The sequence below is a fragment of the Protopterus annectens genome, chromosome 1.part0 (assembly GCF_019279795.1).
Source record: "Protopterus annectens isolate FY-2018-M chromosome 1.part0, PAN1.0, whole genome shotgun sequence".
Lineage (NCBI taxonomy): Eukaryota > Metazoa > Chordata > Ceratodontiformes > Protopteridae > Protopterus > Protopterus annectens.
The window spans coordinates 1671323992-1671341807 of record NC_056725.1 but is presented as its reverse complement, the minus strand read 5'-3'; the positions used below and the strand labels follow the sequence as shown (position 1 = coordinate 1671341807).

General features: G+C 44.2%; 1 protein-coding gene across 1 annotated transcript in view; it reads right to left on the bottom strand.

Annotated features, from left to right (window-relative positions):
- Positions 1–17816, bottom strand: part of CSNK1E (casein kinase 1 epsilon) — a 796028-nt gene that overhangs the window by 215637 nt on the left and 562575 nt on the right. Inside the window, exon 8 of the mRNA XM_044068413.1 lies at positions 8419–8611. Coding sequence (XP_043924348.1) covers positions 8419–8611 — 193 coding nt within the window. The remainder of the gene's footprint in view (positions 1–8418; positions 8612–17816) is intronic.

The window sequence follows — 17816 nt, the reverse complement described above, 5'->3', positions numbered from 1 at the left end:
TGATTAAGTTCTCCAGTGCTGGAGACTTTTCAGGGTGTTTGAGTATTTTGAATGCTTCAATGAGTTGGTTCTGCTGGAGAATGTTTGGGAGTTCTATCCAGGCCAAGGTATTTTAGGTTAATACAATGATGGGTTCTATATGGTGTACCAGTTGCAAATCTGGCGATATGATTGTAGGAGCATGATAGTTTATTTAGGTCAGATTTATTAAGGTTGGTAAACATTGGGGAGGCATATAGAAGGGTAGAGAGTAAATGAGAGTGGGCAATGGTAACTTTTGCAATTGGTGTTAGAAAGGATTTGATGGTATATAGTGACCCCAGTTTCTTGTCAACGGTCTTAATAGTTTGATTAATGTGGATGTCGAATTTGAGTTTATTATCAATGGTCACCCCTAATGGTTTAGTGTAGGAGTCTGGGGAGATAATCGTCCCATTATTTGATTGTATGGTAAAGGAAGTGTCAGAGAGTTTTTGGGTTGGATGGAAGAGTAATAATTTGGTTTTATGTGGATTCAGTATTAGCTGCCGTCCAGATAGCCACTTTTCTATTGCTGTAAAACAGCACTGGGTTTTAGATAGTAGGTTGTCAAGAGATTTGTCAGAACACACTAATGTCGAATCGTCAGCATATTGAATACAGGTGGCCTCAGGGATGGCTTTATGGAGGTCATTAATAAAGACTGAAAAGAGAAGTGGTCCCAGTATGGACCCCTGAGGAACCCCAATGGTGTTTTGAAGGAGATTGGAGAGCTTATTTTGCCAAAGTACTGCTTGCTTCCTACCAGAGAGACAGGCCTGGAACCAATCTAATGTTAGGTTATCCAGGTGGAGATTTCTTAGGGTATCGTGAAGTTATCAGTGGTTAACCATGTCAAAGGCCTTAGATAGGTCCAGAAAGAGAGCTGATGATATTTTTTGTTATTCCGGTTATGATTTATTATGTCCGTAAAAGAGAGGAGGGCCGTAGTTGTGCTGTGATTGGGTCTAAAGCCATGTTGTGAGCTGGTCAGTAGTTTGTTCTGGGTAAGATAGTGAAGGAGTTGTTTGTGTAGACATTTTTCCATGATTTTGGCCAGTGGTGACATTATGGCTATAGGCCGGTAGTTTGATAATTCAATGGATGAGCCACCTTTGTGGAGTGGGATTACGTATGATATTTTCCATATTGAGGGAATTGTAGATTCTAAAATGGTACGATTAATTAGTATAGAGATGGGGTAAGCTATGTCGTCTGCAGCTAGTTTAAGTATTCAGCTGGCAGAAGGTCTATATGTGTATATATATGTATATATGTATATATATATATATATATATATATATATATATATATATATATATATAGATATATATATGTATGGATCTACCTGACAACATCGACACTTCATAACACCGACAACGACTTCACCGACACCACATAATCGACAGTTCACAAACCACACCTCATACACTGACACATCATAACAACAAACAAAACAAATCCCCTGTCCAAAACCCACACACACAACACAAGCACACCAAAATCCTTACAAACCAACACTAACCCTTACGTACACAACTATCTACAACCCTAACCCTAAGGTCCGTCACTATCGCACACCTCACCTAAGGCCTAACCCTAACTCACTTAACCCGCCCCTAACCCAAAAAATATCACTACTGCACCCTTACCTAACCCGCGCCCTAACCCTAACTCACTTATCCCACCCCTATCCCTACAGACCGTCAACATCGCACACTTACCTTACTCGCACCCTTACCTAACCCGCACCCTAACCCTAACTCACTTATCCCAACCCTATCCCTACAGACCGTCAACATCGCACACTTTCCTTACTCGCACCCTAACAGCCAACACTACCACATACTTACACATCCTTTCCCCATCTCAGTGTTCTCAGCGTCGGTGTTTTCCTCCGTCGGTCTTCTGACTTGTCGATCTTCTGGCGCCGGTGAAGTCGTTGGCGGTGTTATGACGTATCGATGTTGTCAGGTAGATCCATATATATATATATATATATATATATATATATATATATATATATATATATATACATGTATTTATTTATATATATATATATATATATATATATATATATATATATATATATATATATACATATATATGTATATATATATATATATATATATATATATATATATATATATATATATATATATGCGCACACACAAATACACATATATACATACACACACAAGCATGGATGTGTGTACATACATTTCTACACACACACGTTTGTATATATAACCTGTCAGATTTCATCTAAAAATACCTCATTCCTTACATATGCACAGGACGGACCCTGCTACTGTACCAAGTACAGATGATTAGAAAACAATTTGCTAAAATCCCCAAAAGATAGGAAGAGGGTAGAAATTTTACTGTTTAAGACTCCTCCTTGAAAAACAGCAGTTATGCCAGTTCACTCACCACAGAAGTGGATGCTTCAGCATAATCACTGCAGCAATGACCCGTAAAATGGAAATTGACGGCTGGGATATTAAAACTTTGAGAGCTACTACTTAAGATTTTTGGGACCCGAAGTACAAAAGCTTGTGGTAAGCAGTTTAATCCTGTCAATAGCTCAGATGTCAGCACTTTTGTGCCAAACGGAACTGGAAGTTTTTAGCAGATACATTCAACGTGAAGACAATTTACTCTTAACACTTGAACATGACTTCTTTATCACTCTACAAAAAAAGACTCTCTCAAAACACACTGGTCATGCCACTGTACTAAACCTGCCTAAACATGTCCTCTACCCAAATTATGCTCAGTCTCCCCCTTTTTTCTTTTAATTATTTCTTCTGTCATGTACTTTTTAACAATATATGGCCTCTATGCTCTGTATTGCATTAATTTCCTTCTCTCGCACTTATTTGAAAAAAAATATATATATTAAAAACATATCAATTTTTCTTTGTAACTAATTATTACTACTGATCATTAAGCAGCCTCTTTCATTGTATAATGTACTGTATATGGCATCAGACTGTATACCTCCTGTTTTTTTTTTTTTCTTTGCCATTAAGTGATGTACTTTATCTGTACATTGAATTAGATGTATGCCTCCTTTTTGCATTATGGAATGTACCTCCATGTCATTTTGGAAACTCCAGTTTTCATTTTATTTGATAGCTCTTCTTCAAATGATTTCCTATTAACCAGATTTGTCAGTGTATATATTACTATAATTTCATTTTTTATATTTCTTTGTAATTTTTTATGTTAACAGTTTGTCGTGGAGCTCTCCCTGGGCCTCTACTGAAAATGGACATATATCCAGTTAGACTAGCCCGGTCAACAAATGTAAAATAAAATAATAAATAAATAAATGAGACAAAGTCTACAAAGCCAAATCAAGGGAATCTCTTTCCTAACCGTTCCACTCTTACTTTTTCAATCCTTCTCATGCCTTTTTGCGTTCTGTTGCATAATTTTAAACATCTACACTTGAATATATACTCCTTAATCCCAATTATGTTCTTTCATGTACTTAACACCCTATGCAGCCTGCCGAAAGTACTATATAAATTATGTATTTATCTTTTCACTGCTTAGGTATAGCGGGCTAAGCCAGGCAGATGGCACTGTCTTTAAATGGACATGGGAAGAAAAATACTGGGCATGTTCTCAAAGGCCCAAAACCTGCCTAGATGCAGAACAGCTCAAATACTAAAGCAGTTGGCAACCTAGAAGGCTTTTCTTTTTTCAGAAAGAAAAAAATGAATGGAATTAAGCAGGCCGCCAATATAGGGATTGTACCCCAAAACAAATCCTGCTTAACTGAGCAACATGAAGCTAGTTCAAGTTGAATACTTGTTTGAGAGCTAAGTCAAAGTCACTGGAGCAGAGCAATATTAGTTACCATAAGAAATCTTTACACTGTTTGTGGCAGTACAGCCTGGCTATAGGTATTAAATAGGTGCAGATTTGTGGAAGAAAGTAAAGTTGTGCAAAAACTTACCATAAACATTGACGTCCTTCTCTTCCATGTTGTGTTATTCTACTAGTGTGTTTACCCTTCTTCCGATCAGCTTGTCCGGCCAGGTTTCCAAAGATTTGCAGTCCCTCTTGGTGTGTCGTACGTCTGACGTGGAGGCAGGTATGTGGGCCACAAAGGTGACGTCTGTACGCACCAGCCCTCAGAACATAAAATAAAGTCCCAGACGGAGCTAGCCCTGAGGGACATAATCTCCCCAGGTCAGGGACAGGCTAAGTGCAAGGTTAAGAAGGGGGTTGGTGGGAGGGAAGGAATACTGCAACATGGAAGAGGAGGACATCTATAGTTATAGTAAGTTTTTACACAACTTTGCTATGTCCTTCTATTCCAATGTTGCAGTATTCTACCAGTGGTTGAATACCAAAGCTCATTAAAGGTTGATGGATGGCCTGGTAGAGGATTCCAGGAATCCATGCAGGATAGCTCTGGCAAAACCTGCCCTGGCTCTGGAAATATGGTCCAGTTTGTAATGTTGGGTGAAGGTATGTACAGAGGACCAAGTGGCTACTTCCAGAATTGAGTTAAGTGTCCAGGCCTTTGAAAAAGGCATGAGAAAAGGCCACAGCTCTTGTGGAGTGGGCCCTGATGTAGCCTCAACGCGTCTTCCCATGGTGTGTGTAACAAAAGGAGACAGCCTAGGCAACCCAGGCTGAAATGGTCCGTTTGTCCACCGCTTTCCCCAGAGCCCTGGGGTGGAAGGAGACAAACAGTTGGTCTGATTTGCGAAAAGGTTTAGTTTTATGCAAATAGAATCTGAGCTGTCTGTGGACATCCAGGGAATGAAGGACTCTCTCAATATTTCCCTGTGGGTTAGGGAAGAAGGTAGGCAAGATGGATAGCCTGATTCAAGGCAAGGTTGTTGACCACTTTGGGGGTGAAGGAAGGGTTTATCCTTATGGTGACGCTGTCCATATGGAAAACCAGGAAGGGCAGGGTAGCCATAAGGGCCTGAAGCTCTCAGATACTCCTGGCTAATGTCAAAGCTACTGTTTTCCATGTGCAAAACTTTAAGGCAGCCTTGTCAGCCATTTCAAAGGGTGGTAAAGTTAGTTTTTCTAGCACATAATTAAGATCCCAGTGACGAGGGGATGGTTTCCTGGGAGGCCTTAGGTGCAGAACCCCCTTCAGGAAACAAGTCTGGCCAGCAGTGTGGATGCCAGCAGAGAGTCCATGGGTGGGCAGGCAGGCAGAAATGGCAGACAGATGTGCCTTTAAAAAAAAAAAAATAAAAAAATAAAAAAGTATGACAAACCCTGTTTTCAGGAGTTCACACAGGTAGGACAGAAACGGAGGCAAGTCGCTGTCCAGCGGCTCCATCTTTCTTTTATATGACACTAGAAGGAAAACCTTTTCCATTTGGAGAGATAAGATTTTCTCGTGTTGGGTTTCCTGGCCTCCTGCAGGACTGAAAGTACATCCTCATTGTACAGGGGTCTGAAGGGAATCAGAATCCTATCCGCCACAGGGAGAGGTGCAGAGACCATCACTGTGGGTGTTTATCTGTGTCCCATTGTGCTGTGAGAGTAGGTCCACTGAGGGGGGTAACTTATGGTGATTGCCCTTGGACAGATGAACTAGAGGGAACCAGTGCTGCCTTAGCCAATAGGGAGTCATCAGTAAGATTTTCAGTGAGTCCTGCTGAATTTTCAGTAGCACCCACCATGACACAGAGATGGCGTCTGTTAGCAATGCCTTTGGGTCGTGATTTCTGACGCAGTAGCTCTGGAGTTGCCTGTTTATAGAGGAGGCGAACAGGTCTAAGGAATACCCTACTTGTGGACCAGATCTAGGAACATCTCTCTTGACCGCATCTATTCATGGCTGTCTGATCTGGTTCTGCTTAGTGAATCTGCCTGAGAGTTGTGCTGGGACGGGATGTAGGATGCCTAGAGAGAGATTCACTGAGAGACAGCCAGATCCCATACCTGTAGAGCTAGTCTGCATAGGAGGGAGGACTTGGTTCCTCCTTGCTTGTTCCGGTACCACATCACTGTGGTTGTTTTGTCTGTGAAGATTTTTAGGAGGCCCTGCTGGAGATGAGGTTGGAAGGCCTGCACGGCGAGGAGTATTGTTGTAATTTCCCTGATACTGATGTGCATTTGTTTGTGTTCGTCTGTCCACAAACCTTGCACTGCCCTTGGCCGCAGAGCTGCCCCCAGCCCAGGTCTGAGGCATCTATGTGCATGATCTGGGAAAGAATGAGCATTTGCAGGGGCAGGCCGGGATTCTGGACAACTTGGGCAAGCCATTTTGATTCTTGGTGAAGACAAGGAAAGAGTGGAACCCTGAAATCTACAGGATGTGAGTGCTGGGTCCATACTGAGCGAAGGTACCACTGAAATTTTCTCATCTGTAACTTCACTAGTAGCAACATGGGGCCAGTAGCTGCCATGCACCCCAGAAGTCTTAGGAATTCCCTTGCAGTCAGAGCTGATGAATGGAGGGCAGACAAAGTGATGAAAGAGGAACACCACTTTTTCCTCCGTGAGGGAGGCCATGCTGATGTCTGTCCTGATTCTGCATCCCAGGAAGGACAAGGTCCTATGTAGGATGGAGTTGGGACTTTGGGAAATTTATCAGGAACTCTAGAGACTGCAACAGGAGCAAGAGGTCCTTGGTGTGAACAAGGAGGGTCTTGTCCATTTGCTGCTTAAATGAGGTCATCTAGGCATGGGAATATTTGTACTCCCCTTGTCCTGCAGTATGCAATGACTGGAGCTAAGCACTTTGTGAATACCCTTGGGGTGGTGGAGAGCCCAAAAGGCATTGCACAGAACTGAAAGTGAGAACAGCCTGCTATGAAACTAACATATTACCTGGAAGTAGGCTTAATGTGGATGTGAAGATAGGCCTCCTTTATGTCCAGCATTACCATGAAGGCCTGAGGGAGAATGAGGGGAAAGAGTGGGTAAGGTGAGCATCCTGAAGGAGGGAACCTTTAAGAAGAGGTTGAGGCAGGAGAGATCTAGGATGGGCCTCCATGGTCCTTCCCTTCTGGGCACCAGAAAGATTTTTTGAGTAGAAACTTTTCCCTTGAGCAGGGGGGGCTGATTCGATGGTGCCTTGCAGTAGCAGGTTGTGTAATACCTGGTGAAGCAGGAACCGCTGGGATGCGGGAGGGGGTGGGATAGGCAGTCTTGGAGGAGTAGTGATCCAAGTCAAAGTATCTGTCCTTCAGGATGGACAAGACTCATTTGTCTGTTACTAGGGACCAGGCAGGGAGACAGTGAGAGAGACAGGTGGACAAGGGGGTGGTGGTAGGAAGTGGGGAGGGGAGGTGGCTGGCAGGCAGTCAGACACTGCCTGCCCTGTCCGGAAAGGAAGGCCTCTGGGCAGAGGCCTGAGAAGTCCCTTGGCTGGGCAGTTTCCTAGGAGGCCTTCTAAACCTTGGGGGGGGGGGGTGAAGGCCTGTCTTAGCTGGGAAGTTCCTCTGGAACTTTGGGATTGGAGAGACAAGGAGGTGCTTGAGGTCTTGAAGCTCTTTACCTTTCTGCTGGAGAGACTTGAAAACATCAGCCACCTTAGCACCAAAGAGTGCCAAATGGTTCAAGGGGGCATCCAGGAGCGTAGTTCTGAAGTCATCAGGGAGTGGCTGCAGACTTAACCAGGAATACCTTCTTAGCACAGATGCTGATGCAGCTAATATGGCTGAGGCCTCAGCTGCATTGTATGCGCACCTAAGGGAGTGCTTGTTCACTTGTGAGACAAGCCTGAGTAAGGAAGACAAGGATGCTTCAGCAGCACAGTCAGGAAGGTCATTAAGCTCTTTGGAGGCTTTGTCCAGAAGAGCCAGAGAGTACTCGGCCATGTCAGACTGGTAATTTGTTGCCCTAAAATCTATAGTAGCAGAAGTACAAATCGTTTTTCCCCACCTCTCCATGGCTTTGCTCTTATCTGCAGGAAGGACACTGGTAGTAGGGAGGAGTTTGGATGCCCTGTCTGTAGAAATGAAAATAGTGGCAGGGTCTGCTGGGGGGGCAGGAACACCTGGCATACAGCTGGCGGCTGAAAATTTCTTGGGCTGGTGCGTACAGATGTCACCTTTAGAGCTTACGTACCCTCCCTCCACGTCAGATGCCCGACGCACCAAGAGGGACTGGCAAAGCTTTGGAAACCTGGCCAGACAAGGTGATCGGAAGAAGGTTAAACCCACTAGTAGAATACTGCAACACTGGAATCTAAGTTCATCTTGCATTACACTGCAACATAAAAAAAACAGACCAACTACAAAACAAAATGGCATACCTATAACAAAACCAAGTGCTCCATCCTAATGTTCCCACAATGTAAACAATGTTTTACAATCATGGCTACTGTGTTTCTGAAGCTCCTACAAATTTTAATATTGTTCACTAAGATTATTCAACTCCACCATTAAGTACTCTTCTTCGTACCAGAATGTTGAACACGTGCTGCTGGAGTGGAAATCATAGGCTCTGCTCCATTCCTAAGCCGGTTGCTCGTAGCTCCTGCCACAGGTCCAGGAGGCAGGGCTCGTGCTGCAGTGGCACGCACTGGGCCCAACCTATCCTCTCTTTCATGGTCTCTCTTCTCTCGTTCTGCTTCCTCTGGGTTACGGCCTGCACCCTGTGAAAACATTTGCACAAGTTCATAAGCAGAATTAAACCACTCAGGATCATTCTTGGTACAGAAATTCAAAGGCAATTCAAAAACAGACTAAAACAAGAACTAATATGGTAAAGTAGCAACTGGACTTCAGTTGCCAGCATTAAAAGCCAAAGTCCAGAAACAGAACTAAGATTTTAGCTGAGGTACAGTACATGAATGGCATTACAGATGTCTACTATGTTTTCCTAAACTATACAAGTTAACAACCCTAACAGAAACTTATGATTAAACAGCTGTCACCACAAAGCTAAAGCAAACTGCAGACAAAATTAGATTGATCCTTGTGCACTGCCTAGAAAATACAGTTGTGTACACGTACCATAAATGTAGATGTTCAAGTGTATTCACTGTTGCAGTCATCACATTTAGGTTATCTGCTTGCAGTTGGCCTCAGTCGGCCTGATAATCGAAGTCTTGGGTCCTGCATCGGTTGCTGTCTCAGCTTCCATGACGTCATGGGTATAAAGCATGCAGCCGACGCCATTACATCAGTTTTTCTTGCCCCAGATGTCTGGTGCCCCCCCAATGGAAAGCAATTAAATATATATACAAGATTACACCTCCAACAAAAAAGCAAATACACCAAAAAGCTTTAAACATAGTAAAAAGGAAAACAGGTATAGCCAAAAGTCAGGGGGCTGGAGGGAGGGTAACCAGGGATGCAACAGTGAATACACTCAAACATCTACATTTATGGTAAGTGTACACAGCTGTACTATGTTCATCGTGTTTCACTGTTGCAGTCATCACATTTGGGTAGATTCCCAAAGCTAAGGATGGGAGGAGGAAATTAGATAGCATTAGGACCAGCTATAAGGCCCTGCAAGACTGCAGTGGCAAAGCCAGCTCTGGATTTAGAGAAAATTGGCAAATGGTAATGCTTGGTGAAATTATGCACAGAACTCCAGGTAGCAGCTTCTAGGATGTCCCTAGTAGGGACACCTCTGAGAAAGGCTGCAGAGGTAGATGCAGCCCTGGTTGAATGTGGTCTTATCCCATGTGGGATAGATTTTCCATGGTGCTTATAGCAAAAATTAATGCAATGGCCTATCCATTTAGAAATGGTTTCCTTTGAAATGGCCTTCCCCTCTGCCCTACAGCAAATGCCACCAGCAGCTGTTCAGATTTCCTGAGAGGTTTAGTCCTGTTCAAGTAAAATCTAAGTGGTCTGTGCACATCTAAGGAGTGCAGTATACGTTCCCCTTTGTTCTGTGGATTAGGAAAGAAGGTTAGCAAATGAATGAACTGATTAAGTGCCACACTGGATACTACCTTGGGCATGAAGGAGAGATTGGTCCTGAGGGAAACCTTGTCCGCATGAAAGATGATGAAAGGACTCCACTGCCATAAGGGCCTGTAATTCAGACACCCTTCTTGCTGAAGTGATGGCTAAAAGGAAGGCTGTTTTCCAAGAAAGGAATTTCAACTCTGCACTTGCAGCTGGCTCAAAAGGAGGTAGAGTGAGTTTTTCCAATACAAAGTTAAGGTCGCAGGCTGGAGATGGGGCTCTCCAGTGTGGTCTTAAGTTTTTGGTCGCTCTGAGGAACTGCTTGAGCAGTGTATGAGAGAAGAGGGGCAGTTCTGTGTTGTAATGAGATGAAATGGCGGAGGCATGAATTTTGATGGAGGAAAAGGAAAGGCCCTTGTGAAGCATCTCAGTTAAGTATTGAAGAATCTGAAGTAAATTGGGCGTTGCTGTACCCATCCCCTGAGTTTGGTTCCAGGAACAGAATCTTTTCCATTTTTCAGCATAAGATTTTCTAGTATTAGGCCTCCTTGCCTGCAGAATGACCTCCAACACTTGTTTACTCCGGGATGGTAACGGAGAGATCAGGTAATTAGCCAGGCTGCCAGGTTCAGGGTTTGAAGCTGAGGGTGCAGAATCTGGCCCTCCTGCTGGGACAGCAGGGTAGAGGTCTGAGGCAGGTGCCATGGAGCCAGCAGTGACACTGCACAAGAGGGGGCACCAGTGCTGGCGTGGCCAGTCTGGGAGAGGTAGAGGAGGAAAGGCATAAACTGATAAGATTTTTCCAGGTGAAGGATAGGGCATCCACTTTCCAAGCTTGTTTGTGGGGAGTCCTTGTGTAGAATTTGTCCAATTGGTAGTTCTGGGGAAGGAAACAGGTCTTTCTCTGGGCTCCCCCATTTGTTTATCAACATGTTGAATGTCTTTGTTTCCAGTTCCCACTCGTGTGGGTCCATGAGATTTCTACTTAGTTCATCTGCCAGTGTATTTAGCTTTCCTAGCAGGAATTGAGCCTGTAGGTGCACTTGGTAGCTCAAGGCTGTGTTCCAAAGAGCCATGGCTAGTCTGCAGAGGGGGTATGAATGGGTGCCCCCCCTGCTTGTTTATGTACCACATAACAGTGGTGTTGCCCATCTTTACCATTAATTGTCCTGGAAAAACATGGTCCTTGAAGGCAGTCAGGGCATTCTAAACAGCTAACATTTCTTTTTCACTGATATGCAGGTGCATTTGACTTGGGTTCCATTTGCCCTGAATGCACTTCCCTGCCAAGTGAGCCCCTCATACATAGTCTGATGCATCTGTTAGGGTTTGGGCGGCAGGAGGTAGAGTGGATGGCAGTCCTTTGTTTTGGTGGCAGGCCTCTGCCCACCAAAGGAACTCTAACTGTATGCAAGGTATGATAGGAATCATTGCTTCTAGATCCTGAGAATGTTGACACCATAGGCTTTTTAGATACCATTGTAGTTTCCTCATATGCAGTCTTGCATATGGAATTAGGAGAATGCAGGAGGCCAAGAACCCCAAGGCTTGCAGTATTTGTCTGGCAGATAGCAGGGTCTTTGTGGCCATTAGTTTGAAGTACGCTGTCAAATGAACTTGTTTCTCTGGCGTGAAGAAAGCCATCTTGGAAGTTGTGTCAAGCTTGCTCCCAGGAATACAATTTGTTGGTAGGGTACAAAATGAGATTTCTTTTCGTTTATGGTGTACCCCAGAGAAGTTAGCACCTTTTGTACAAACGCCAGATGATTCAAAAGTATGTCCTGGCTTTCTGCCTGAATTAGACAATCGTCCAGGTATGGGTATATTTCAATATTTCTTTGCCTGCAAAATGCAATGACTGGAGCTAGGCATTTTCATAGGTTGGTACTAGCCTATCTGCCTGAGGGCATTTATAAGCCTAGCCAGAGTGTGCCGGCTTTCACCGCCCCATTGATTAATTAACTGAGCCTCTGTCAAGAAGAGCCAATGAAGTGATCCCAGGGGTGTATTTTCTGCTACCCATCCACTCGTCAAGGTTTCTCTTGAAGAGTGTTAGTGAGGGGCTCTGCCTAACGTAGTTAGGAATTTTGTTCCAAAGCATTTTGTGAATACCCTGGGCGCAGTAGATAAGCCAAAGGGCATTGCAGAGAACCGATAGTGCATGAAGCCTACTTTGAAGCACAGGTATCTTCTGCAAGATTCCCTGAATGAATGTGCAGGTAGACTTCCTTTAAATCCAGTGTTGCCAACCAGACATCCTTGTCTAGCATACGAAGCAACTGAAGAGTTAGCATCTTGAATTTTGGAATCACCAAAACAGTGTTTAGGATGGAGAGATCCAGGATAGGACGCTAGGAGTTGTCTTTTCTGGGCACCAGGAAAAGTCTTGAGTAAAAACCTTGTCCCCTTTCCTCTTCTGGGACAGTCTGAATAGCCCTTATACTTGAGAGAGAGAGAACTTGCTTTTGAGCCTCTGCCCACTGATTTGGGGGTAGATCTGGCCAACCGTTTGGGGTTGGTAAAGTGTGTAATTTGTATCCTTGGGAAACTATAGTTAAAACCCATTTGTCCTGGGTAATGAGTTCCCAGTTTTTTGCCTGCAAAGCAATCTTTACCCCTAAAGGAGCAGTCAGTTGAGAAGGGCTTGGAAGTTTTTAAGTTAAGTCACTGACAGTTTACCATAGGGGAGTTTTACTACTCCTTGCTTTGGAAGTGGGAGCCCCCCATTCCTTACTCCTATGCGTACCTTGGGACTGAAGTCTGGGTATTCTGCTGGTTCTGGGTTTGAACTGAGAAAGCCTGGAAGAGGCAGGAAAGGACCAATTCTTAGAGGGCCAATGCCTACTAAACCTTGGAGGCTGTACTTGCAGGAATCTTTAACAGTTTGCATAGATTTAGCTTTTTCCTCCATCTTTTTAAGTACTACTTCTGCTTTGTTGTCAAACAGGCAGTCTTGGTTTAAGGGAGCATCCAGAAATTTAGCTTTAACATGATCTGGCAAAGATTGCTCCTTAAGCCAAGCATGCCTTCTACGTATGGACCCAGTGACAGCAGCCCTGCAAGATGCCTCTAGTGAATCAAAACCACATTGCAAAGTATGTTTTCCAACTTGCTCAACAGAATGCATTAAAACCTGTAAATCCTTATTTTCAGCAGAGTCAGGAATCATCATTTTCTGTTTAAGCAATCCAATATGCTACTGATACTTTAACATATGAAACTGGCAGTTTAAGGCCCCAATGGCCAAGGTTGCAGAAGTGTATACCTTCTTACCCCATCTATCCAGCGCCCTGGAATCTCTATCAGAGGGGGTAGGATTTTTGGCAGTAGTAGCCTTAATGCCCTTGGGTCCCTGTGAAATGGTCTCAGGATCCGCAGTAGGATTTGAAAGAGGAACTTGCGAGTGAGTCAGGAACCCTGTAATATCTAGCCAGTTTTCTGGGAGCAGGAGGTAAGGAATCAGGGGCCATGCTAGATTCAGAAAAGGCATCAACAATGTCCAGTACAGGGGGGATAGTTAAAGGCCTGCGTAGGGGCAGGAGTAAGAAATCCCTAAGCTTCTTTTTAGAATCAGAGTAATCCTGGCTTTCCCAGTAGAAATGCTCCCTAAGAGTATGCAAGGTTTCACCAAAAGAGAAATCATCTGGAGGGGAAGCAGAGGGAATAGAATCCTCTGCATCAGAATCCTCAGTTAGGTATTGTAAAATCTGAGATAAATTGGGTGCTGCTGTGCTCATCCCTTGAGATTGGTTCCAGGCACAGAATCATTTCCATTTTTCAGCATAATATTTTCTACTACTAGGCCTCCTTGCCTCTAAGATGACATCCATCACAGGTTTGATGAGGGATGGTAAGGGAGAGATTAGATAATTAGCCAGGCTGCAAGGTTCAGTGTTAGAAGCTGAGGGTGCAGCATCTGGTTCTCCTGCTGAGACTGCAGGAGAGGAGTCTGAGGCAGGTGCCATGGAGATAACCATGACACACTGCGCAGGAAGGGGTACCAGTGTTGGCGCGACCAGTCTGGAGCAATCAAAATCATCCTTGGTTTGTCCTGTTTGACTTTTAGTAGTACTTTGGAGAGCAGAGGCAGCGGGGGGGAAGGCATAGACTGACAGGTTTTTCCAGCTGAAGGACAGAGCATCCACTTTCCAGGCTTGTTTGTGGGGAGTCCTTGTGCAAAATATGTCCAATTTGTAGTTCTGGGGGGAGGCAAACAGGTCTCTATCTGGGCTCCCCCATTCGCTTGTCAACATGTTGAAAATCCCTGGGTCCAGTTTCCATTCATGTGGGTCCATGAGGTTTCTACTTAGTCCGTCTGCCAGTGTATTTAATTTTCCTGGCAGGAATTGAGCTTGTAGGTGCACTTGGTAGCTTAATGCTGTGTTCCACAATGCCATGGCTAGTCTGCAGAGGGGGTAGGAATGTGTACCCTCCTGCTTGTTTATGTACCACATAACCATGGTGTTGTCAGTCTTTACCATTAGTTGTCCTGGAAGAATGTAGTCCTTGAAGGCTGTCAGAGCATTCTGTACAGCTAACATTTCTTGACTGATATGCAGGTGCATTTGACTTGGGTTCCATTTGCCCTGAATGCACTTCCCTGCCAGGTGAGCCCCCCATGCACAGTCTGATGCATCTGTTAAGGTTTGGGCATCAGGGGGTGGTGTGAAAGATAGTCCCTTGTTTTGGTGGTAGGCCTCTGCCCACCAAAGGAACTCTATGTGCAGGCAAGGTATGATAGGAATCATTGTTTCTAGGCTGTGAGAATGTTGACTCCATAGGCTTTTTAGATACCACTGTAGTTTCCTCATATGCAGTCTTGCATATTGAATTAGAAGAATGCAGAAGGCCATGAACCCCAAGGCTTGCAGTATTTGTCTTGCAGATAGCAGGGGTTTTGTGGCCACTTGTTTGAAGTAGGTTATCAAATGAATTTGCTTTTCTGGCATGAGGTAAGCCATCTGGGAAGTTGTACTCAAGCTTGCTCCCAGGAATGTAATTTGTTGACAGGGTACCAGTTGTGATTTCTTTTCGTTTATGGTGTACCTCAGACAAGTTAGAAACCTTTTTACAAATGCCAGAAGATTCAGAAGTATGTCCTGGCTTTCTTCCTGAAATAGACAATCGACCAGGTATGGGTAATATCTGAATACTACTTTGCCTGCAAAATGCAATAACTGGAGCTAGGCACTTTGTGAATACCCTGGGCGCAGTAGATAAGCCAAAGGGCAGTGCAGAGAACTGATAGTGAGTGTAGCCTGCTTTGAAGCATAGGTATCTTCTGCAAGATTCCCTGTTTGGGATGTGCAGGTATGCTTCCTTTAAATCTAGTGTTGCCAACAGGTGTCTTTGCCTAGCATAGGAAGTAATTGAAGAGTCAGCATCTTGAATTTTGGAATTTCCAGAAAGGTGATGAGTAGACAGGTCCAGGACTGGACGCCATGATTTGTCTTTTCTGGGTACCAGGAAAAGTCTGGAGTAGAAACCTTGTCCCTTTTCCTCTTTTGGTACCAGCTGAATAGCCCCTATGCTTAAGAGAAAAAGTACTTGTTTTTGAGCCTCTGCCCACTGATTTGGGGGTAGGCCCGGCCACCCACTTGGCAGTGGCAACGTGTGGAAGTGAAATCTGTATCCCTGGGACACTATATTTAAAACCCATCTGTCCTGGGTAATGAGTTCCCAAGTTCTTTACATGAAGAGCAATCTTTCCCCCCCAGTGGGGGGGGGGGGGGTCAGAAGGTAAGTGCTTGGAGATTTTAAAAGGAAGTCATTGAGACACTTTACCACAGGGTAGTGGCTTGTTATTCCCAGACTTGGAAGTGGAGGCCTCCCCACTGCTTAGTTCTGAGAGTCCCCTGGGACTGAAACCTGCGGTTTTTGCTGTGTCTGGGTTTGGCCTGAGAAGACCTGGAAGGGGCTGGACAGGACCAATTCTTAGAAGACCAGTGCCTACTAAATCTAGGAGGCTGAACTTGTAAAAAATATTTAACAGTTTGCAGAGATATCTTTTTAAGAACTTCTTCAGCCTTGTTGCCAAACAGGCAGTCTGGATTTAAAGGAGCAGCCAACAATTTAGCTTTAACATGATCAGGCAAAGATTGCTCCTTAAGCCAAGCATGCCTTCTAAGCACAGACCCAATAACAGCAGCCCTGCAAGAGGCCTCTAACGAATCAAAACCACATTGCAAAGTATGATTTTCAATTTGTTCAACAGAATGCATTAAATCTTTATTTTCTACACAGTCAGGAATCAACATAATTTTCTGTTTAAGCAGTCCAATAACATGTTGCTGATATTTTAACATATGAAATTGGCAGTTTAAAGCTCTAATTGCCAAGGTTGCTGAAATATAAACCTTTTTTACCCCATCTATCCAGCGCCCTTGAGTCTCTATCAGAAGGGGTAGGATTTTTAGCAGTAGAAGCCTTAATGCCCTTGGGCCTCTGTGAAATAATCTCTGGATCTGCAATAGGATTTTTGAAAAGGAACTTATGAGACTCAGGGACCCTGTAGTATCTGTCAGGTTTACTGGGAGCAGGAGGCAGGGAATCAGGGGCCAAACTGGATTCCGAGAAAGAATAATCAGCAATGTCTAGTACAGGAGAAATAGCCACAGGCCTATGCTGAGGTAGGAGAAGGAAATCCCAAAGCCTCTTTTTTGAATCAGAAAATTCCTGGCTTTCCCAGTGAAAATGCTCCCTTAGAGTATGTAAGGTTTCCCCAAAAGAAAAATCCACAGGAGGGGAAGCAGAGGGAATGGAGTTCTCTGTATCAGAATCCTCATAAGTAGGCAAGGACAAATCCAGGTCATTAGAAGAGTCCGAAAAAACAGAATCCTCATCAGAAGATTCATAAGCAAGCTCAGCCCTAGGCATCTTTGGGGGGGGGGGGGGGGTTTGGCTACCCCTGATTAGAGTTATTAGATTTCAGCCATTTTTATCATTTCTTTTTTAGGCATATAAGCCTGAACATATGGCCTGGGCATCGTTTTTTTAGACATGGATAGAGATTTAGGCCTTAGTAATGAAGGAGGCGTCGATTTAATATGCAAGTCCATAGGCCTGAATACACCCTCAGAAGCCGGTGCTTGCACAGCGGCTCCGGACCCATCCAAGGTACAGACATCCACGGGTTCCATAGTTGAAGTATCTCGCGGCATACCAGACTCCGAATGGGTCTCAGTAGAGGCCTGCGAATTAGAAGTAGCGGGTATCAGGGGCTGCAAAAGCGCCTGAGTACCGGCAAACTGGCGACTGGCTTAGAAGCGTTGTCAGCAATTTTGGACCTCGGCAGCCTGTCTCTGTCTTTATCTTTGCGATTTTTCGGAATCCCGGTAATTGGATGGCTAATCGACATTTCTAGATAATTAAACAGAGAACCAAAATATTTAGAGGCAAAAATATACAGACGATGGATAGTGTGCTTATTAAATAAAGCACAAAACTGACAGCAAGGTACGCCGTGGTCAGGGCCTAGGCAAGGAATACAGTACGAATTAAAATCTTTATGAGGAATTTGCTTTCCACAAGTAATGCAATTATTAATTTTTCCTGACATCTGGAAGAGCAAGAAAAAGTTTTCCCAACGGGGTACTTAGGTTTTAGTTGAAGACTTCGGTTCTGAAACTCGAAAACGAAAATTTCAGGAGTCAGCCGACTGGCACTTGCGAACTGCTTCTGCTTCGGGCACCACACGGCAAGAAAGACTGATGTAATGGTGTCAGCTGCATGTTTTATACCCCTGACAACCTGACGTCATGGAAGAAGGGACAGCAACCGACGCAGGACCTAAGACTTTGTTAATCAGGCCGATTGAGGGCAACCTGCAAGCAGATTACCCAAATGTAATGACTGCAACAGTGAAACATGAAGAAAGTACAGTTTTGTACCTACCATAAATGTAGATGTCCGATAGGTATGCATCTGCAGTCCTAA